We start from the raw sequence: 22,206 nt of genomic DNA, 5'->3' as shown, positions 1-22,206 counted from the left end.
TCGGGAGAAAGAAAAATTCAATGTCATTCTATATTTTAAAATTGTGTGTGTGTGTGTGTGTGTGTGTGTGTGTGTGTGTGTGTGTGTGTGTGTGTGTGTGCATGTCAGAGGACAACTCTTGGGAATCAGTTCTCTCCTTCCACCAGGTGTTCTGAGGAGTGACTCAGGTCCCTGCTGAACCATCTCAATGACTGGCCTCATTCAACGTTATAAAATTACTGATTGAAGAATTAGTATACGAACCACTCCCTCACTAGTAAATTAAAGTGAGGAAGTGGAAGGTTGCACCACAACAAAGTAGGATGAAAAGAAATGCAATTTCAGCTGCAAACAGCAATTCCCCGCTACCTTAGGGCACCTGGAGCTTTTCTCCCATTCTTTTCAATACAACCATACTCCACGTACACATTAGCTGGATGTGGATGACAGCCACATAATTAGATACTCTCAATACATTCTCTTTAACACTCACAAATAACACATACAAGCAGTTGTACTTAAAACTGTCATATTTAGAGTAAGAAGTTTACATGCTGGTCTATCACAAATCCGCGAAGCAATATATTTTACTGTGTAAATCATCATTTTCTCAAACTATAGGCTTAAATACTTGCTCCTCAGACCATTCCTGACCACACTTGTTGAACAATACACATTAACTTTTTGCTCCTTCCTCTTCTTTTCTTTTTACTGGACTTGTTACTCACTAGCAAAATGTGTTTGTCTAGATCCTTCAGAAGCTGTTGCCAAGATGGGATCAAACGTAAAGTAATTTTCTTAGGAAAAATGTTTACATGACAGAAAATGGGGACTGAGCCAAGAAAACCCCAAAGAACCATTAGAACTCTAGTGGAAGGCCACAGGTTTCCTAGACTGCCTACCACTTCAGCAACACCCAGAAAAGTTTCGGAGGCTCCTGTGGAGAGGGTTTGTGTTAACCAGAAACAAACTGCCTTATGCACTGCCTATGTCCATCCTTGATAGGGAGCAGTCCTCAGGTTTGATACCAACTTAGAACATAAAGCCAAATGTGAGGATGGACTGTAGTTATTTGAGTGATAGATTCTTTACTCTTAATATGTAGAAAGATAGGAACATAGCATCAACTGATTGCAAAAAGCTTCCTCTCCAATTCATGAAAAACACTCTTTTTTTATTTTATTTATTTTTTTGGTTTTTTGAGACAGGGTTTCTCTGTGTAGCTCTGCACCTTTCCTGGAACTCACTTTGTAGCCCAGATTGGCCTCGAACTCACAGAGATCCGCCTGCCTCTACCTCCCAAGTGCTAGGATTAAAGGCGTGCGCCACCACCGCCCAACAAAAAACACTTTCAAAGCAGCTCTTTTGCTATGAAGTTTTCACATAGATTTCAGGAAGGAGATTTCAATGGGGATAGGAAAAAAGACAATATACACATCAAGTGTTAATGTGGGTTTTCAACTCAGTTGTGTCTAAAAACTTGAAAACATGAAAACTTATGTGTCAGGATTCTTTTGTCCTTGCTGCTGCCACCTGTTCTGCTGCTGTAGTAAAGTAACTGACAGAAACGACTAGAAGGAAATTTGTCCTGGACATTGTAAGAAGGAACCCAACTGAAATCATTTTGAGTAAAACTTCCATTTTGGGCCGGGCGGTGGTGGCGCACGCCTTTAATCCCAGCACTCGGGAGGCAGAGCCAGGCGGATCTCTGTGAGTTCGAGGCCAGCCTGGTCTCCAAAGCGAGTTCCAGGAAAGGCGCAAAGCTACACAGAGAAACCCTGTCTCGAAAAACCAAAAAAAAAAAAAAAAAAAAAAACTTCCATTTTGAATAGGAGTCAAAGTTTAAGTTCCCAAGACCTCCCTGGGGAATGACATCCTGATTGACAAGTTGAGATGTCATGAATGCAGGGCAAGCCAGGCAGCCACAGTTGAATAAATCAACCAATGGGAACAGGATATGTACCATGAAGAAATGTTCCTGGGAAAGTCCCCTCTCCCTGGATCCTGATTGGTGGAAAATGTGACTCAAATGAGCGAAACTAAACCCTCACTTCCTTCAGTCTCTTGTATCAAGTACTTTGTCACAGCAGTGAGAAAGGTGACCTACACAAGCAGGCTGTTATTTTACCAAGTATAACCATAGTGTGGAACACTCCTGGCTTAACAGCTGTTAGCTTAGAATCATGGAACTCTAGAATTAGATGTTACCTTGAAATATCTTAAAACAGTCTCACGTCTAGAATGGAAACAAGATTAGTTAGGAAACTGTTCTTGGGTCTAAAATTAGGACCAAGCATGGCAATTTCTGAAGTAGTATTCCTTCCGTGGTTTTACTCTTTCCTATCTCACCAATGAACACAATTATCACAGTTACAGTCCATGTCTTCTGCTGACATACTGCGAATGACTGTAAGTATTGAAACAGGTATCAGCTTATACACTGTGCACATCAAATTTACGAACCACAGAGAAATAAGACCAAATAATGTCAGTAAAATATGGAGCCAGAGGTTAAAGTCCATTTTTATAACACTAGGAAGTTTTCAATTTTATCAGTAAAATCAGGAACATGTTAATACCAAACTTCTATGGTTTGGATGTGTTTTTGTGCTCCACATAGAAAACTTTGATTTTGAAATGTACAACATATGCAGGCATATTGCTTGTGAGGAGCTGGCCAGTGCTTCTCGTCAGTATAATTCAGGTTTAGGGCTGGTTTCGCAGGAAGACAAGAGATTCAAGGACACAAGCAGTTAAGATTTAGAGATAGCTGAGTGTGGTAGAGCATGCCTTTAATCTCAGGAAGCCCAAAGCAGCAGGTCTCTTTGTGTTTGAGGCCACCCTAGTCTACTTAATGAGTTCCCGGAGAGAGACCCTGTCTCAAAAACAAAAACAAAATCCAAAAAACCAGAAACAAAATAAATAACTCATGATAAATTTAGCCCTCTAGAAAATTTCTGCCACTAGAAATATTTATAATTCTCTGAAATATCTATTACAGAATATTTTCCAACAATTTTATTACTTTACTGAAAATTAAGAATTTCCCTCTTCTTTTTTTTTGGTCCTGTGAAGTGAATTTCAACAAGGAAGTTAAACTTGGAAACAGTGGTGTCCTGAATACTTTTGTCATCTGTATGAAGAACCTCACTCTCCAGGACAACTTCCTTTGTATTCCAGCCAATGTGCCCCAGGCAAAGAATGCTGTGCTACTTTTCTATTGTAGTTTTTAAGAATTTTCTTTAAAAATAGGTCAGCCCATGATGTGCACACATTCATGTGTGTGCATGTGCGCACCCACCTATGCGCATGCATGTACTTGTATCTGTGTTTGACACTGAGGCTTCTATGTGGCTTTTATAGGTTACCAAGGGGTGGCAGATCTCCAAAGATCATGGTATTTTAAATTAAATGTTTTCATAAATTAAAAAAATTAAACTAAAATATAATTACATCATTTACCCTCTTCTCTTAGAATTCTCCCCATGTCCCCCTCACTCCCTCTCAAACTGATAACCTCTTTTCCTTTATTATTGTTACACACACACACACACACACACACACAGCCTGCCAAGTCTGTTTAGCATTGCATGTGTAGATATGATTTTAGTTCTGACCACTTTGTATAGAATAACCAAGTAGGGAGTTCATCCTGGGAAAAACTGACTCCCTCTCTCCTCTCAGCAGTCATTAGTTGCCCGTAGTTCTTTGTGTAGCAGTGGAGTCCTGTGAGATTTCCTCTCTCTGATGTTAGCAAGTCTATTGGTGGTACCTTTGTTCAGATCTTGTTAGGCAGCCATAGTGCTGAGGTATCATGAGGGTAGCTTCTCAGTCATTTCTAGGAGATACTATTCCATAGCAGATTCCCTGACCCTCTGTCTCTACCCACTCTTCCTTGATGTCTTCTGAGCCTAGGCAAAGGAGTTGTGATGTTGATGTTTCATTTAGGGCCAAGCACTCAAGATCAGTCTATATTTTGACCAATTGTGTGTTTCTGTAATGGTCTCTATCTACCACACAGGGAAGCTTCTTTAATGAGGGGTAAGAGAATACACTTATCTATGGGTATAAGGATAAGTATTTAGAAGCGGTTAGGAATTACGCTGGTCTAATAAACTGGCAGCAGTAGGTTCTGCTCTATGATTCATGACATCAACAGCTCCATGTAGATGGCTAGGCTTCCATTACCAGGCATGAGTTCCCTCTTGGTGAATGGACCTTAAGTCCCATTAGACCACTCTTAGTATTGCCAAGATATGAGTGTCTCTAGGGCATCATCAGGGACAGCTCGCCACCCACATGGCAGTGCTGTGGTTCAGAGGCGTCAGCCAGGTAGACTGCTGATGGCTTCCTCCCTGGGCAGCTTGCATAGCATCTTCAGGTATTATGAAAGCTAGCGCTTTCCTGGATCAGGTCAGGTCCAGCTGGGATCTTCGGAGTCCCAAGGCCTTCAGTAGCATTCTCCTCCTTGACACTGCTGAAGATAAGTAATATAGTACTAATTTTGGTAATACAAAAATCTAGGAAAAAGCTCATCATGAGGACGTACACCTGTAGTCCCAGCATCTGGAAAGTAGAGGCAGCAGGATCAAGAGTTCAAGGCCATCATTAGCTACATAGCTTGGAGGACAGTAAGCTACATACAACCATGTCTACAAACAAACACCCTATAACAAAATCTAGACAGAACAGAGAATCCTTTTTATAAGTTATGGAATAAAACTTGAAAACCTAATAAGATGTTGTTCTCTGAGGCTATATAACATATTCTATGAGGACCTGAGGGTATTGTGATCTGAGAAATTTAGTTTCATATAAATTCATTTAAGAAATCAAATAAAACATGGGTTATTTTGAATATAAACTTACAATGGATAACACAGCATAGTTACAAAATATTTTAAAACAACCCTAGTTGAGTTACTCTGATTAAAAATCAGGAACATGTTAATAAGGTGTCTGTCAGTAAATATAGATAAGAGCCTCATAACACACAAGCCTCCTGAGATGAAGATCCACTTCAGGGGGGAGGTGCATTTTTAGATAAAGACAGAAAACTGTTTCCCTATTATTTATTATTTAAATATCTTATTCCTTTTTGTTTTCAAAGTCAAACTGAAGGTTGAGGTCCCAGCTAATGCATACTTGTGTGTTATTGTTTCATACTTTACATTCTACTCGTACTATTTCCTCCTTTTCCTTTGTTTATATTTGACCACTATTTTATATGCTCTGCTAGAATTCACTTCAAGTATGCTGCAGAATAAGGTGAAGCATAACATAAAAAAAATGGATTCGTTTAATATTCACTAGGCCTTCCAAAACGGAGAGATTATATTTAGCTTGAGAGCACAAGAAGTATTTTCAACATGAAGTGGAGTCTTAAGAGAAAATGAAGATAAAATTCCATTGCTGTAAAGGGCAAAAATAAGAGCAGTAGGTGCAAATTACTGGGAGGTGGATTTCGACTCATTGTGATAGATACATCTTAAGAGTTAGAAAGTCGGTCGGGGTGCGCAGGCCTCAGGATGGCTCGAACCATGGAGCCGCTGGCGAGGAAGATCTTCAAAGGCGTTTTAGCAGCTGAACTTGTGGGTGTTTTTGGAGCTTATGTTTTGTTTAGAAAGATGAACTCCAGCCAAGATTTCAGGCAAACAATGAGCAAGACATTTCCCTTCGTTTTGGAAGTTTATTACAAATCCATTGAACGGTCTGGATTATATGGAGTTAGAGAGGGTGATCAAGAAAAGTGGTTGGAGAGCAAAAACTAAGGATTTCGTTGCTGTTCAGAGTTTATCCTCACAAGAAACCAACAGTATCAATCAGGATTAAAATTCCACATCGACATGGATGGAGTTTGTAGTATGTGAAGCAAAATATAAATTGTAATTCAGGTCTTATTCTTTGGGCTTGAAAAAGCTGACTGAAGTATGTTTATTGTGTTATCGATAAACTTTGTTTAATATTATTGAAAATAAAATGTCTATTAAAAACTCAAAAAAAAAAAAAGAGTTAGAAAGTCATAAAAAGGAAATGGGTTCCCTTCTCTCAATTAGAAGGGAACAGATCCTTACATGAATGAGAGTCTGAACCGAGGGCATATTGCTGGAAAACAGCACCTAACTTCTTGTAGTGTTATACTATCAGGCAACACAGTATTGGTAATCAGAACAACAGCACTAATGGTCATAATACAACGTAGTCCTAAATAGTTGCTTTTATCTAGAGCATTAGCAAATGACATCATGTGTTTATTTCTCATTCCAGGTTTACAGATAAGGAAATCAGAATGTTTCACAGTAGAATAACAACGTAAGAATATGACATTGGCTAAGCTAACTAATCAGCAAAACTTAAGGAGGCCACAGTTTAAATCACTTGGTGTCTTATCAGACAATTTCCTTGGAATAGCAGATCTTTGGAGAAACTGGGTGTAGAGCCAATGGTGTTTAAACCAAAGAAGGCTATGTAAGATGCCAGGGATACTGAATTTGACCTTCTTGTGTTTATCAAAACATTTGGGCATCCAATGAATATTCAACCCTTGACTTCTTTGAAAGGGGAAAGATAACTCTCAGGGGCTCTTTCTCACCTTATTCTTTTAGGCTAGTGACAACCAAATACCAAGGGACATTGCTGCAGTAGCTTCCAGTGTATGTCTATATTGCTTTGAAGTCAGAGAAGAAAAGGCCCTTTCCTGCAAATTCTATGAAAACTGCTGGGAAGGAGGCAGAATCACTGGCCCACTAATTGCCTAACAGAAAGGGGTAAAAATATCCCACCTAGGATTATGCCCATCCTGTGATTAAGTAGAAAGAATCTTTACTAAAAGCAGGAAATTTTTATTTAGGGTTGGGTGATTATTTGTCATGGGAGGCTATCTTGTCCTATGTTGTTTAGTAGCATCCTTGACTCCAACCATCACAACCAAAACTGTTCTCGTCATCACTAAATATCCCATAGGAGAGAAGTACATAGGAAATAAAGTCAAATATCACAGTTGAGATGTACACAGGAAATAAAGAATGAAAAGTTATTGGCTAGTAGGAGATACCAAGATATTGTTAGGGAAGTAAAGAGATCAGGGGTTTGTGGGCATTGGCAAGAATTTTGTATTTTATTTCATATAAATGATAAATCATTGAACAATTTTAAGTTGGGAACATGAATACACTCTAAATAGACTAGTTTGATGGCTTATGTGAAAATGGATTTAAAACCATGAGAATAAATGAGATCTGATATCATCATTTAAAGCAGATTGAGAGAGGGCAGCAAGAGAGCGCAGGTAAAGGCACTTGCTGCCAAGACAGATGACTCAAGTTCGATTCCTGGGATCCACATGATGGAAGGAGCAGACTTGCATAAGTTGTCCTCTGACCTCCACACACATGATATAGCATGTGCACATATATACACAAATATAATTGGAAGTAACTGTTTTAAAGCCTTGTAAAGTGATCGAGAAAAGCTGAAGTAGGAGGAAATCTAGGAAAGGGCTATGTCACAAACACTGTGATGTGTGTGGAGGAAATGGTTTTGACTAGATTTCTCTAGGAGGCTCATCCCTAAGTCATGTTCTGAAATTTTTCTTTTTACTTTAGTTTCCCCGATAATTCTTAGTCATACTACAAACTAATCATACCATTCAAGAACTTACAAAGGCTTCCCATTACATCAACCCCACACTAGCCTTACTCTGTTTCTAAAATTTGCTTTTCTGAACAGGCACATCTCTTCCTTCAAGCATCCCCAGTAGCTCTAATTTTTGTCCAAACAGCTGTCTCTGTTCTGAGAAACAAAATCAGCTAACACTCTTCATTCCATTCACTAAATGTACACTTGCCAAACACCAGGGCCAAGTGTAGCTAGAGTTTTCCTGCCTGGCCCACAGTCAGGACAAATCTCTGTCACCCTCCAGTCCCACAGCCACTCAGACCCAACCAAGTAAACACAGAGACTTATATTGCTTACAAACTGTATGGCCATGGCAGGCTTCTTGCTAACTGTTCTTATATCTTAAATTAATCAATTTCTATAAATCTATACCTTGCCACGTGGCTCGTGGCTTACCGGCATCTTCACATGCTGCTTGTCATGGAGGAGGCTGGCAATGTCTCCCTGATTCAGCCTTCCACTTCCCAGAATTCTCCTCTCTCCTTGTCCCACCTATACTTCCTCCCTGGCCACTGGCCAATCAGTGTTTTATTTATACAGAACAATATCCACAGCAGCCAAGTACTCAGTTATGCCCTAAAGCTACAGTGAAAAAATATAGTTCCTACTGTCTAGGGCTTAGTTAATATATAATTATGTGTCAGATCTCCTCATGAACGCATTTAGAGGAAAAGAGGGTTTTGTCTAGTAACTTATTTTGAGTCATTCTTTTAGCTGTTACTTTTCGACACCACATTTCATGCTACTCCACCCAGTTCTGTCAAGACTTACCACACCTATAACTATTAAAGACTTCCAGGAACTACTGGATCCCAGCTGCTCAGGACAGAATGTTGCTACTCCTACAAGTCAACAGAGGCAGGAATCTAGCCACAGGGTAGTGTATTCCTCAGTCTGAGTTATAATCAACCCATAATAATAGAGTTACACTGGTACTGTGCAGTTCACTTGGACTTTGCCTGAATGGTCTAGGATACTAGATCATTGAAAAGCTACTCCCTTTTATGATCCCTTAACCAATGAGGTAAGGATTGTTTTTCATAATTTAGGTCTGCTCACTCAGGGACGGTTTGAATCTAACTCCCACCACACACACAGACTTCTCAAATAGAAATAGTTAATTCTGAGTCAGTACATGTACAGTCCACACTGCGACCTCGATAACTACAAATTTTTCTGGGAACAGTCTGGATCTTGTTCTTTTGTGTTGCTTCAGGCTCTTTTCTCTTGATGCTTCAATGGGGAGCTGCAACAATACTATCCTTTAAAGGTCAGTACTTAGTTATACTAAAATTTGTTCAATGTTTGAGACTGTATGACAAAATGTGTACAGTCAGGATTTGGTCAAATTCTTGAGCAGTGCAAACTGAGGAACATTCTGTAATCTCTAAATCAGAAACAGAGGCAGACTGCTTGCTTTCCCCAATTCATAATATACTTCTCAAGAATGACTGTCACAGTCGTTCTTCCAGTTAGTACTTAAGAGAATCAGAAAAATAACTGCCATAATAGAAATATGTTAGTCGGCATTGATGACACACACCTTTAAGCCCAGAACTTGGGGGGCAGAGGCAAGCCAATCTCTGAGAGTTTGAGGTCAGCCTGCTCTAGAGTGAGTTCCAAGGACAATAAGGGCTACACAGAGAAACCCTGTCTCGAAACACAAGAAAGAAAGAAAGAAAGAAAGAGAGAGAGAGAGAGAGAGAGAGAGAGAGAGAGAGAGAGAGAGAAAGAAAGAAAGAAAGAAAGAAAGAAAGAAAGAAAGAAAGAAAGAAAGAAAGAAAGAAAGAAAAGAAGTATGTCCAAAAAGGGTAAATGGGGGGGGGGGGGTTGTCTCAGGAAGCTATGAAAAGGTCTAAGGAAGAAAGATAGTATCCAGTTGAGACTGAGGTGATCATGAGGGCCTGGTAGGATGGCAGAACAGTGGGGGATTTTAGAATAGTGAGCAGGCAGAAAATAGGGAAATGTCAGGTGAGGTTACCAATATTGGGGTAAGATCATGAAGGGCAATGCAGATGATGGAAGGAAGGTGTCTGAAAAAGTTCCTAACGGGGGTATTGTGGTCATTTTCATGTTAGAGAGGTTGGAGTGAGAAATGAGTTAGGAGATAAAACCATCATTTGAAGGGTGAGTGAGAATTACAACAGGTGGGTCTGAGAGATACTCAGGGAGGTTGAGTCCATATGCCAGAGCAATAGTGTAGATGGAAGGAAGGGCAGTGGGGTGACATTATTTGAAGAACAGATGAGTGGGGAGAAACCTGCTATCAGGATAAGATAAAGGTGTCCAAGTCTATTTTAGGACATATTTAAGGCACTCGTGTGAAATCCAAATAGACACTATTAGAAGGATCCAACATAAAGATAGCCATCTGGGAGTGCTTTGTATATAATACAGCTGACAGGTTAAGTCCGTGACGGGGACCAGGTGACCTAAGATATAATATCAAACAACACCAAATGGAGTGCTGCGAATAAAGGATCCACAGAGGAGGAAAAATTTATAAAGTACATCAGAGAGGTAGTTGCAGAACCAGGAGGCAATGGCAAGGTGCCACTTACTTTAAATTCTAAAGAGCTGGTTTCTCTCCCGCCTCTCCACTCCAAACTTTAATGCGAAGGACGGCGTCTGTAGCTTCATTTTACTTCTCTTTTGTGGTAAATGCTCAATAAATTCTCAGTGATCCAATCTCAAGCACAATAAACTCGCCACATGTCACCCATCAACATCTAAGGTTTCCTCATCCTATTTCTTCAGATAAAAAGAGTCATCTATGAGTTTACCTAAGTCTATTTTTTATCACTATGGTCTACGCATACCAGCTTTGGAAACATCTTGCAAAACTACATCTACCTTTGAGAGACTTTGATAGCGAGATGGCCGGGCAGGGTTTTTGTTTTGTTTTGTTTTTCCTTTTCACTATTATCCCTAAGAAAAAGTTCTTCAAACAAAAGGCTAGCCCGGTTCTCAATAGCAGCTTGCAACCTAAAACCTGTTCCCAAACACGGAAACGAAACTGCCACATTTTCTGACAAATATTAACCGGGTCAACACACTGATTAAGACTTTCATTTTATGAATGGTCACGAAACCACCAGCTAGGGAAAATACATTCACGCCAATGGAAACCATTCAACTGCAAACAGATCGTACCGACTCCAGCAAGCCATGAGAACCCTGGGGTGCCGACCCAGCAAGGGCCGGACCCACAGAACCTCGGCTCAGTTCCTGGTGGACCCGCACTCGGGTTACCAAACGGCAAACTAAGGCGGGGATCAGCAGAACCACCGCCTCTGCGGTGCACACAGTCCCGGCCCCAAGCCCACAAGGCAGCTCCAGGGACCGCCACGTCTGTCCTCACAGCCCGCCCCGCACGCCACCCCCGCGTCGGAGAAAAAAAACAAAACAAAACACAAAAAGAAAAAAAAATCCGAAGCCCTGTTCTCGCGGGATCTCGCGCCGCGGTTATGGAGCATCACCCGCAGGAAAGCTGGGAATTCACGTGCGGGGGCGGGGCGCGACGAGGGGGCGGGGCCGGCGCCAGGGGGCGGAGCATCCTGACGCGAGGGAGGGCGGGGTCCCCAGACCTGTTGATCGCAGGTGTCACTGCCCAGACCGGCCCCTGGGTCTTGGGTGTGCGCGCATGCTCTCCGCGGTCGGGCGGCTGAAAACGGCTGGAGCTGTCCGTCTGTGCGTGTCGCTTCGGCTGTCACACGACGTTGTGGGTGTCGGCGTGAGGCGGAGCCGGGGGCCCGCGGGACTGGAAGGCTGCGGCGCTCGGGAGGTAGAGCTGGGGGTGAGTCTCGGGAGCCCCAGCTGGGAGGAGAACCCGCGCCCCCCTCGGCCTGGCCGCGCTCGGGCGCGCTGACCCGGGTGGCCGCGGGCTGAGGGCGGGATCCGGCTGGGTCTGGACGTGCTGTCCTAGCTCCTGTCCCTCGCGGTGCAGCCCCGCTGCCGCCAGGGCACTCAGCCTTGCCCGGGGCTCCAGCATGATCCTGGGGGAGCAGACTGGCTTGGATGTGCTAGAATCTTGGGTCGGTGGTTTCTCGGTAGCTGGACGGAGATGTACAAAGTTAATGTTTAGCTTCTAAACGGCGCTTTACGGTACAATTACCCAAACTACTCGTCAGCGGCGCGGGAGAACAGGAAGTGCCTGCACAGGTGTAACTGGGAGGATCGGAAAGCCTGCAATCTGAGCCTGTTTGGAGGTTTTGTTATTGTCCAGAGGTTTGCCTGATCAATGCTTGCAAAACGTAACCGCACGTCTTAATCTGTTTGCAGTCTTCCATATCTGGAAATATAGTCCCCCCCACCCCCACCCCCACGATATTTTGAAGGCTACTTTGAGGTACATTGACTGTCAACTTAAGTTCTTTGTGATTAGCAACTGAAGCGTTGGGGAAAAAATGCATGCTAATTTTCACATTAAAAGGTGTAACAAGTGCTGGCACAAAGTTATGATGGAAAGAATTGGTTAAATTGATAACTTGTCAGTTTTCTCTTGTTTTCAAGTCTGTGATGACGATCCTTCATCCTGTTAAGGAAAAATTGATAGGAAAAAAATGAAGAAAACGTTCCTCAGAAGTAATGTGTGATTTATCTGCGCTATTGTCAGAAGAATTTCCAATAGACTTACCGTGGGTGGGAGCCGTAGTATGAAAAATAAGGTTTTCGCCTTATCTTTTAGAGGCTTTTAAAATGAGCTCCTTTGGATAACTTGTCTAGGTTCATGATTACTGACTATACACTTATGAAAGCGGTTTATTTAGATTGTAAATCAAGCCAGTGGTAGTTACATATTTTTTCCCAAAGGGTTAAAAAAACAAGAGACCCCTAAGCAAGCCTTTTCCTTAGGAATTTTTTTTTTTAATTCATAAAGTTGTAGGTTCTATCCAACTCATGGTACTTGACACTAACCGATCATTACTATTTTCTCTAAAAGATGCAGATGTCTCGTCTTTTTTTTTTTTTTAATAAAAAGTTTGTCATTTTAGTGTTAGGACACATTTTCTACTTATTCTTGTCCTTTAAAAAGAAAACCCACAATGCCCTTCCAGTTTCAGAATGAACTCTGTCTGATTCAAGATACTTTTTATATTATTTACTGTCAAAAGTTTATTTTCACTAGTGTCAAGAAATGCAGTTTTGGTGTCTGGTGGCTTGGAAGTTTATTTTAATAGGACAAAGTTAAAAAATGAAAAAAACCTTAATCTATTTTAAGGGGTGATAACGCACTTTTGGAAGCTAAAGTCAGTTGCTCCGTTCCGAGACTTGCTGGAACTCTAGTTGTAGAAGGAGTGAATGTTGCTTGACTCTACAACTTTCTGAAAATACATTTTCTCTCCATACAGTGGTCATTTACGTTAACTGGCAAAGGTGTTGAGTTACTAAGATACTTAGCAGACTTGTTATTTCACAGGTTTAACTATAAGGTATGTCCTAATTATAGACCCTAATGACAATCTGTAGAAAGCTTGGTAGCTTGTATATTGCATGTGCAAACATTTTGAACATAGTCTGCCAAGGTATGAAGCTCTTCATGAGATCTTGTGTTAAGGAAGGACATGTGTCATCTTGGAAAAGCAGAAATTAGTGATAATACAAATGTAGTAGTGGTATGGTAGATTATTAGCTTTGTATTAAAATGGTTTTTGAAGTGTTTGTTTATAATGTATATATATATATATATATATATATATATAATAGAAACAAGAAATAAGTATAACTGCTCTACGTTAAAAATCCTTACAAGTTTTTGAAATTTTAAGTAACTTACCCTAACCTTTGCAAGTAATTGTTCTTTTTTAATAGTAGGAATATTATGTATACTACATATATAGATAGGATGGGCAAACACATTTGTACTATTCTTTTCCAAGTTAATTCATGTTCTCTATCAATTCTTTATGTGGTCCATGATCACAGATGAAGTGGTTGCCTATATTTGAATTAGTTATTTGTTTGTCTTCCTTTGTAGCCTAGGCTAACCTCAAATTTACAGTCCTCCTCCTTCAGCTTCCCAAGTGCTGAGGTGATAGGTATGCACCACTATGTAAGGCTTAGAATTGAATTTTAATATAACTGGTTTTCTGTGTGACTTTGATTTTTTTTTAATGTACCTTATTCTTTCAAAAAGATATTATCAGAGGAGGCTGTATTAGGCCACTAGAAGTGTCCACAGCACTCAGATTGCCTCATGTGTTCATATTTGTAATCTGGGGAATAAAATTTTATGTAAACCTTCACTATTGTAGTGTGTGTGTGTGTGTGTGTGTGTGTGTGTGTGTGTGTGTGTGTGTGTGGTTTTTGGTGCTGGGGATTGAACCAGATCCTCGTGGTAGGCCAGTGCTGTGACGACAGAGCTTCTAGAGCGTCAGTCCCATCTTAACTATTCCAGTAAATAAAATGGTATCCTTTTGATAATATGAAGTTTTATCATATTGAACAGTAAAAGATAATTACAGGTAGCAGAAGGTTTAAGAAACGTTGGTTTTTGTTTTGTTTTTTTCTTGTGTATGGGTGTCTTTGCCTGTGCACCATCTGTGAGCCTGTTACCCACAGAGGTCAGAAGCTGGTGTGAACACCTGGGACTGGAGTTACAGACAGTTCTGGCTGCCACGTGGGTCCTGGGAATCTGAATGTAGATCCTCTGGGAAAGCAACCAATGTTAACTGCTCAACCATCTCTCTAGCCTCAAGAAATACTGTTTCTAACTTCGCTTTTGAGTTTTTCTGGTTTTTCTCAGTAAGCCTTTTCTAACATTCTCCATGTCCTAGGTACTAGAAATTCAAATATTAATAAAAGGTTAAGTAATCATAAGTCAGAATTTTTCCTTATCTTTTTTTGTGGGAGGGGGTGCTTTTTGAGACAAGGTCTTGTTGTATAGTTCAGTGTGTTCTGGAATCCACCATGTAGCCTAAGCAGCCTCAAACCCAGGAGGCTTTAACCCCCGGAGTGCTGTGCTAGTTAGTAGGCATGAGCAACCACCCCAACCCTGAATTCTTCCTCCTCTAAGCCCCATTTCTGGCTAACCATGCCCTCCTACCCCCATGGAGTTTCCAAAGTTGAAAGGGTGGTGGGCTAGTTTTTTTCTCTAGTTCCCTTACTTTTGTGAGATTCTGCTTCTCTTCCTGTTCTTTCAACTTCCAGCCACAGCACACTGCGGAAGCAGATTCTGGTTTGACGGAGGATGGTAGGCTCCTTCATCCTTGAGCTACATTTGGAGACCACGGTGTTGCTATAGCACACAGAATATCTAAAGGAACATGAGGCTGTGTGCGCCACCGTCTTAAGATTAAGACGACTGAGCAGACAAGAGATGCTAAGGCAAACTGAGGAGCATTTCAGGCCATAGCAAGGTGCCTCTTCTATTACTTTCTCTGGCTAGGTGCATCTTCATGTTATTTTATGAGGTAAGTATCAGAACACGGATTCCATCTTAGTCAAGCGTCAGTCTAGACATTCTTGCCCATCAGTACTTCATGCTTAGATTTTTCTGAATAGTGAATGAAGCCCTTCTCTCCTCCTAATAACTTGCCCAATCTTAGATAATTGCTTGAGCCTACAAGATCTCCCCTCCTATGTAGTGCCGCCATATAGGCATGGTGTAATACTGCGTCCTTGGGGGCATAGTACCAACACTGACCTAGCTGCCAGAGGTTAGGAGATTGTCCTGTATCTGCAGTGCCTGTATCAGGCTTGTCTGTCCTGCAGCCCATGGGCAGTCTGGGCTCAGCCTAGCTATGAGTGTGCCTGGGCATGTTTGTAGATGATAGCATCATTTTCCAGTGTCGAAAGGCGGGACGCTGAAAGGTGATCTTTGTTAGGAACACTTTTGTGAGGCCTTGTTACTTAGGACTTCTCCTGTCTCCCTCAGATTCAGCCAATAAGTACTGAGGATGCTTGGGATTTGCTTTACATTTTCAGAGAACTGAGAGGAGACAGTAAAAAAGACACACAGTCGGTCAATTATATAGTGTTCTAGAAGGTAAAAAGTACCTAGAGAAAAATAGAGCCGGGGAGTTAGGAAGGTAAGGTGGAAGTCATGGTGGTTTGCAACTTTAAATAATTGCAGGCTGCATTTAGAAGACAAGGCTTTAGAAAGGAGGGAAGGCAAAGCCCTGGGGGCCAGGGGAAACACTAGTAATTCCAGGCAGCGATACCACCGCCAAGCTCTGGAGAGCAGGGGTTTGCTTGATACGTGTTGGAGAACGACAAGGAGCCAGTCTGCTGGAATGGAAAAAAGCCGAAGGTCAGGTAGTTGGAAGTGAGGTTAGAGGGTAGGATGGAGGTGTGTTACTAGAGTTGCTGGAGTGTAAATGTTTGTGAGCCCTTAAAATACCTAGGTTGATAGTTAATCCCAATGCAGTAGTGTTACCAGGTGAGGTTTGGGGGAGGTCATTAGGTCAGGAAAGCCAAACGTTCATGAATGGAGAGGCTGGAGTAGCCTTGCTCAACTCTTCTCCCCTGTGTGGGTGAAGAAGGAAGTCAGCCCTCACTAGTGCTGTTATCTTGGTAGGCCCAGCCTTCAAAACTGGGAAAGACAGGTTTGTATTATTTATAATATCTAAACAAAGGTATTTTGTTATAGCAGCCAAAGCAAACCCCCCCCCCAAAAAAAAAAACAGGCATAAAATCTTAAAGCTTGATAAGTTAGACTTCATCAAAATTTAAAACTTCAAAATTAAAGAATTCTTAAAGGTCAGTAAGGCATACAACCCAGTAAGATAATGAGTAGAAGATTGAACATAATTTTTCCCAAGAGGTATGAAGGCACATAAGGGTGTGAAAAGTTGCTCAGTATCACTAGTCTTAGAAATGTGTGTGCCAGTCACATTGTAACAATGCAAACCACAGTATCTTTTAAATAAGAGCCATTGAGGTAGCTGTTGCTGGTGAAGACCTAGTGTAGATGCATCTCTCCAATGCAAGTGTTAGGAATTTAAAACTAGTATTTGAAAGTTTGCAATGCACTGTGGTGATTTTTTTTTAAATGAAGTGAAACATAAGCAGGTATACATCCCAGTAATCCCAGTCTATATATTCTCAAGAGAAATGGGGAAAAAACAACCAAAAAACAGACTATAAAAGACTTCTACTTAAATGTTCATGCTTATTTATAATAACTATAAGATGGAAACAATCCAAAAATATAAATTTTGGTATATTAATTCACAACAACACTACTTAATCATAAAAAGGAATGAAACAGTTGCTGAATTGTGCAGTAAATTGATGAAACTCAACATCTGTCCAATAGAAATAAACATTATACAGTTTCATTTGTGTGCAAGTCTAGAGAACTAAAATTATGGGAACAAAAAGCAGATGCATGTTTACTTCAGCTGGGTGTCATAGTTCTCTGTTATGGTGTAACAAATTACCACAAGTTCAGCAATTTAAAATAATTCCTATTAATTCTTTTACAGTTTTTAGTGAGCCAGTCCAGATGGGTTCAACAGGGTCTCTGTCCTTGATTTCCCAAGGCGGAGATCAGAGTATCAACTGGGTAGGCTTCTGGCTGGCAGAGTCCTCAGGAAGAATCTGCTAACAGGCAGATTCTTTGCCTTGTAGGACTAAAATCTCGGTTCTTTGGTCCTGAAGCCTCCCCACACTCCTCATGTGGGCTCCACACCCTTGTTACTCTGCAGGAATAAAATCTGTCCACCTTCTCCCCTCTCCCTACTCCCCACAATCTAAAGAGCGCCCTTTTTTGCTCTAAAGGGCTCCTATCATTAGATTGGCCCAGCCAAAAAAATCTGCTGTCATCATCTGTGTTATAAAACGTAGATACCATCAATGGATTGCTCTCACCTGTCTTCATGTTTTGGAGAGTAGGGTGTAAAGTGTGTGAGTATGTATACGTGTGTTCATGCATGTGTGCACATTATTTTACTTCTGCTCTCCACACTGGCAAAGGTTATGACTGTGAAGAGGCTTGAGAGAGCTTTCAGAGGATTGGAAACAGTTGGCCGTGGTAGTGATTACATGTCAAAACTCACTCAGCTGTACATTAGAGGAATGAATTTTACTGACTAACCATGACTCAGAATAGCAGGCTAGTTTTTAAGTCCTAGATATAAAATTACTAATAGTTGAAATAAATTGATACTAGTGTCATCCAAACTGTTTAATTTTTATCTTATTGAATACTAAAACTGATCACTGTATAAGTAGAAAAGAAAAATAAAAGAGTAAGAAAACTATAGTAATGTGTGTAAAAAGATTGGGATTAATACAAGGCAAGAGTTAACGGCCAACCCAGCCTTAGACCTTCTTTTCCTGCCTTTTTTTTTTTTTTTTACATTTTTTTTAGAAAAGTCTATTTATTTATTTATTTATTTATTTATTTATTTATTTATTTATTTATTTATTTATTTATTATGTATATAGTGTTCTGCCTACATGCCAGAAGAGGGCACCAGATCAAATTATAGATGGTTGTAAGCCATCATATGGTTGCTGGGAATTGAGCTCAGGACCTCTGGAAGAGTAGCCAGTGCTCTTAACCTCTGAGCCATCTCTCCATCCCCTGATTTCCTGCTCTTATGCACTTACTCATTTCCTTACCTATCATTAGTCTATCACAAAATACCCATCTATTATAAATAGCCCTTTAGTCAAGTAGCCCCACAGTCCTGGTATGAAGATTGCCAGTTTGATGGGTATATAGTATTGTGTTTCAGTTGGTGATGTTCCAAGGTTGAAGTGTGTGCCTCCTTACCATTTAGTCTTCCCCATTTGTTAAGTTGTAGTCTTAGACTATTTCCCACGTGTATAACTTGTTTTGTTTTTAGCCTTCAGCAGTTCTTTGTGAGTTTTGTTGGTTGTAGTTATTGCAACCTTGTCTCATTTCTTTTTGGAGAGAATGATTGTTTTCTTATTTTTTTTTTTTAGTCCTTGGAATTGTAGTGATTTGTAATCGGTCTTTTGTCTTCTTTTGCATTCAGAACTTTAAATTTTAGCAGCTTCTAAGCTTGATGTGTATTGCTTTGTCATTGAGTTCTATATATTAGCCTCATGTTTTGTTATTTAAAGTGTTGGTTTGTTGTTTACTTCTAATTCCTATAACGTTCTCCATGACAATTTGGTATTGCAATTATTGAGAGTCCCTTTAATTTTGCATGATTCTAACATTGTTGCATTAAATTTCTTTAGATTCAGTTTATTGTTTTGCATTTGTGAACATATATATAGATAACTTTATGAATTATATAAATGTGTCGAGCCTACACATTATAGTTATTTTTGGTATTTTCCCTCCTTTTCCCCAGGTTGGTTGAGCAGCCCCATTTCAAATACAAATGAAATTGCTTGGATGTTCATTAACATAAAACACACATGTTCCCACACTTCATTGCTTTACCAAATGGGCTCATTGTTACATAAAAACACTGTTGCTTTTTTTTTTTTCTTTAATTTGCTCCCAAGGTTTCTCTGGAGAGTGGCTATAAACAAGCCTTACCCTGAAAGTGCTTTAGGCCATTTGAGTCAGGGGTTCTTATGTATTTCTCATGATATTCTTGTTCTGGAGTATAGTGTTGCTTGAGTTTTTCTTCCTGGCCCACAGTCAGGGCAAATCTCTCTCACCCGCCAGTCCCAAGCCACTCAAACCCGATCAAGTAAACACAGAGACTTATATTGGTTACAAACTGTATGGCCGTGGCAGGCTTCTTGCTAACTGTTCTTACAGCTTAAATTAATCCATTTCTATTAATCTATACCTTGCCACGTGGCTTGTGACTTACCGGTACTTTACATCTTCCTTGTCTGATGGCGGCTGGCAGTGTCTCCCCTCCCAGCTTCCTGTTCTCTCAATTTTCCTTCCTGTTAGTCCCGCCTATACTTCCTGCCTGGCCACTGCCAATCAGTGATTTATTCATTGACCAATCAGCAACACATTTGACATACAGACCATCCCACAGCAGTATAGCCTAGTGCTTCAGCATCCAGGACCTGTGTGTGCCCAGGTGTTCCTCTCACTGGGAAGTTACTTATGGCACATACCCTTGTGGCTCTTGCTCAACCTGGGTCCAGTTTAGGATAGCCTAGAGCTCTAAGGGGAAGACAGTCAGTTTGAGTGTGTTTAGACAGAGGAGGCATCTCTAGAACTCATGGAACAACAGAAGCAGTTTATCATTTTCAGACTCAGAGAAGAGAGGGCTGGGCCAGCAGGAAGGAGAGGTACCCCTAAGTACGCACCCCCACTAGTGGGTGAGGACCAGGAAGGGAGGACCTGTGGGTTCAAACCTCGAGTGGAGTCCAGGATGCTATGTAGTTTTGTATTCCACAGAGTTTGTCCAGTGGTTTGGAAGCAGCCTGCTACACGTTCCATAGAGTTACACACACCACAACTGTGAGGTGGACATGCCACTTAGCTGCCCAGTCTTTTCAGAGTGTGAGACCTGAGCAAGTGAAGTGCATTGGATCTAGCCACCCCGTAAGAAAGTAGTCAGCAGGAAACAAATGTATAGGACGGATAAGGACCTGTATCTACCACACTGGTAAGTGGGAGGTTAGCGAATTAGAGCTGGGGAGGGTTAAAAAAGCCCCACCTCTCATAGCAGAAAGGCCACTCACGTTGAGAATGGATGCAGAGCCTCTGCAAGTACATTGTTAGGCTAGTGTGTCTCTGCTGCTGGTGCATGCTTTGGTTTCCTTCGTGATTTACTGCTGCTACCCGGCACACACGGACAAAGTAATGCTTTTATCCTGCAGTGTTCAACTCTCAGTGTTGGTGTTTGCAGGGGGAGTGAAGTTTTTGTTGTTGTTGTGGGGTTTGTGTGTGTGTGTGTTGTGTGTATGTGTCACGTGTGTGTTCTGCTGCCTGTGGAGGCCAGAAGAGGGCGTTAGGTACCATGGAGCTGCTGTTATAGGTGGTTATGAACTGCTTGGCTGGGGTGCTGGCCACAGAACTCTGGTCCTCTGAAAGAGTAGCAAGTGTCTTAAGTGCTAAGGCATCTCTCCAGTCCTGAAGTATGTTTTACAGTTTCAATTTTAATGCTTGTTGGCAGATAGATTGATTGCCAGAGGACATGATAGTAGATATGCGTGTGTGTGTGTGTGTGTGTGTGTGTGTGTGTGTGTGTGTGTGTGTGTGTATTTTTAACTAATCAACAATAAAAGAAAGTACCATTTCTCTTTTATTCCACCAACAAAACTTACTTTTAAGTTTTTTGCCAGGTTGGTAGCTCTTAACTACTGCATGATTTTGTCTCTGAATTGGAGAAACTGGAGAATCTTTTTCCAGCTATTCCAGAGCAGGACTCAGGGCTGAGTGTGTAGTCTTACTCATCGTAAGCCTTGTTCCAGTGAAAGGATATAAAGCAGAGTAAGCACACAGAAGGTGAAGTCTCCAGGGCCCCCTGCTTGTGAGCTTATGCAGGACACTCCTTCCTCCAGCAGTGACTTAGAGTGATGTATAAAATGGCTCCCAGGAAGCCCACTAGAGACTGTGTTTTATGTTGGTGGGTGCTTACATAGTCATTCTCTACTGAGAATATACCCAAAGTCTAGCCTTCCAGAAGGAAAACAGATGTTTGAGATCAGTCATGTTGTCTGTAGTTTAGTGCAGTCTCACTCTTGTAAGTCAGGGGGTAAGAAGCCTCTCAAGTTCTCAGAGGCCAGCCTTCCAAGCAGACCAGGGTAAGCCAGACCTGCCATCTTAGGTTTTCTGTTTTGAAATAGAGTTCATGTACAGTATAGTTCCCTATTGAAAGTACATGCCAGTAGTCCTTAATTATTCACACAAGTGTATGCCCATCACTGTGATCTTAGAACATTTTATCACCTCCAAGAAAAAGAAAAACAACCTGTCCCCCTTAGCTGTCACTCCCTTCCCAGACCCAACAGTCTCTGCTTACATCTCCAGTCCTAAGCAACCCTCGATGTGCTGTGTGAATGGAATCACAGGATGTGGTCTTTTGTGTTTGGTATCTTTCACAGCTTGTATCCAGTTTTCATCCATGTAGCATGTTACCAGTAATATTCCATTGTATGACCACACCAAGTTTTGTTTATCCATTTACCCATCAGGCAATGGAATTTGGTCTTTTCCACTTTTCAGCTATTATGAAGAGTGTATTACTTCTTTTCTACATAGCCTCCCCAATACTTTCTTAGGCATAGATAAAGACTGCCATTTGGAATAAACTCTACCTTTCATTCTTTGGACACATTTTTATTTATAAATTTCCAGCAGCTACAGTCTTCTGTCAAATTAGTCTGAAGTTTACCATGTTTGGATATGCAGGGCTATTTCAAAATGTAGTTTATTTTCCTTGTGGCCTGTGATAATTTAGTATTGAGAAGTAATGGGTCTTTATAAATTAGGTAACCTTTAACTTTGAGTCTAATTCTGGGGCCACTGTCAGTGGGAGAATTCTTATCTCTTTGGTTTTTGTCTTCAACTACTTAGTCTTTTTGTTTTATACTTTTCCTAGGATTAATTTTAGGACTATATTTTCCCATGCAGTTATCTGGACCTTAAAATTTTTAGAGCTATTTTAGAAGTTCTTTTATGATGTTTTCACTGCTTACACATCTATGGTC

At 41.0% G+C, this 22,206-nt stretch overlaps 2 protein-coding genes across 3 annotated transcripts in view; both read left to right on the top strand.

The window, feature by feature from the left end:
- The first annotated feature begins 5,491 nt into the window (after positions 1–5,491).
- Positions 5,492–5,978, top strand: LOC128106320 (protein CEBPZOS). The gene has a single exon (XM_052731730.1). The coding sequence runs from the start codon at positions 5,508–5,510 to the stop codon at positions 5,748–5,750; it is 243 nt and encodes an 80-aa protein (XP_052587690.1). The 5' UTR covers positions 5,492–5,507; the 3' UTR covers positions 5,751–5,978.
- Positions 5,979–11,216: 5,238 nt separating this feature from the next.
- Usp53 (ubiquitin specific peptidase 53) overlaps positions 11,217–22,206 on the top strand; it is a 70,360-nt gene continuing 59,370 nt past the window's right edge. Inside the window, exon 1 of one of the 2 annotated variants that reach the window (XM_052732089.1) lies at positions 11,217–11,452. The gene's annotated coding sequence lies outside the window, so the exon portion shown is untranslated. The remainder of the gene's footprint in view (positions 11,453–22,206) is intronic. The other variant, XM_052732088.1, reaches the window with a different exon arrangement.

This window comes from Peromyscus californicus, unplaced genomic scaffold, assembly GCF_007827085.1.
Source record: "Peromyscus californicus insignis strain IS unplaced genomic scaffold, ASM782708v3 Scaffold_9__1_contigs__length_137607984, whole genome shotgun sequence".
In the NCBI taxonomy this organism is placed as follows: Eukaryota; Metazoa; Chordata; class Mammalia; order Rodentia; family Cricetidae; genus Peromyscus; species Peromyscus californicus.
The sequence above is the reverse complement of the archived record's forward strand: the minus strand, read 5'-3'. Positions and strand labels throughout refer to the sequence as shown.

Coding starts and splice junctions, on each gene's coding strand:
- LOC128106320 (XM_052731730.1), top strand. CDS start 5,508: ATGGCTCGAACCATGGAGCCGCTGGCGAGGAAGATCTTCAAAGGCGTT.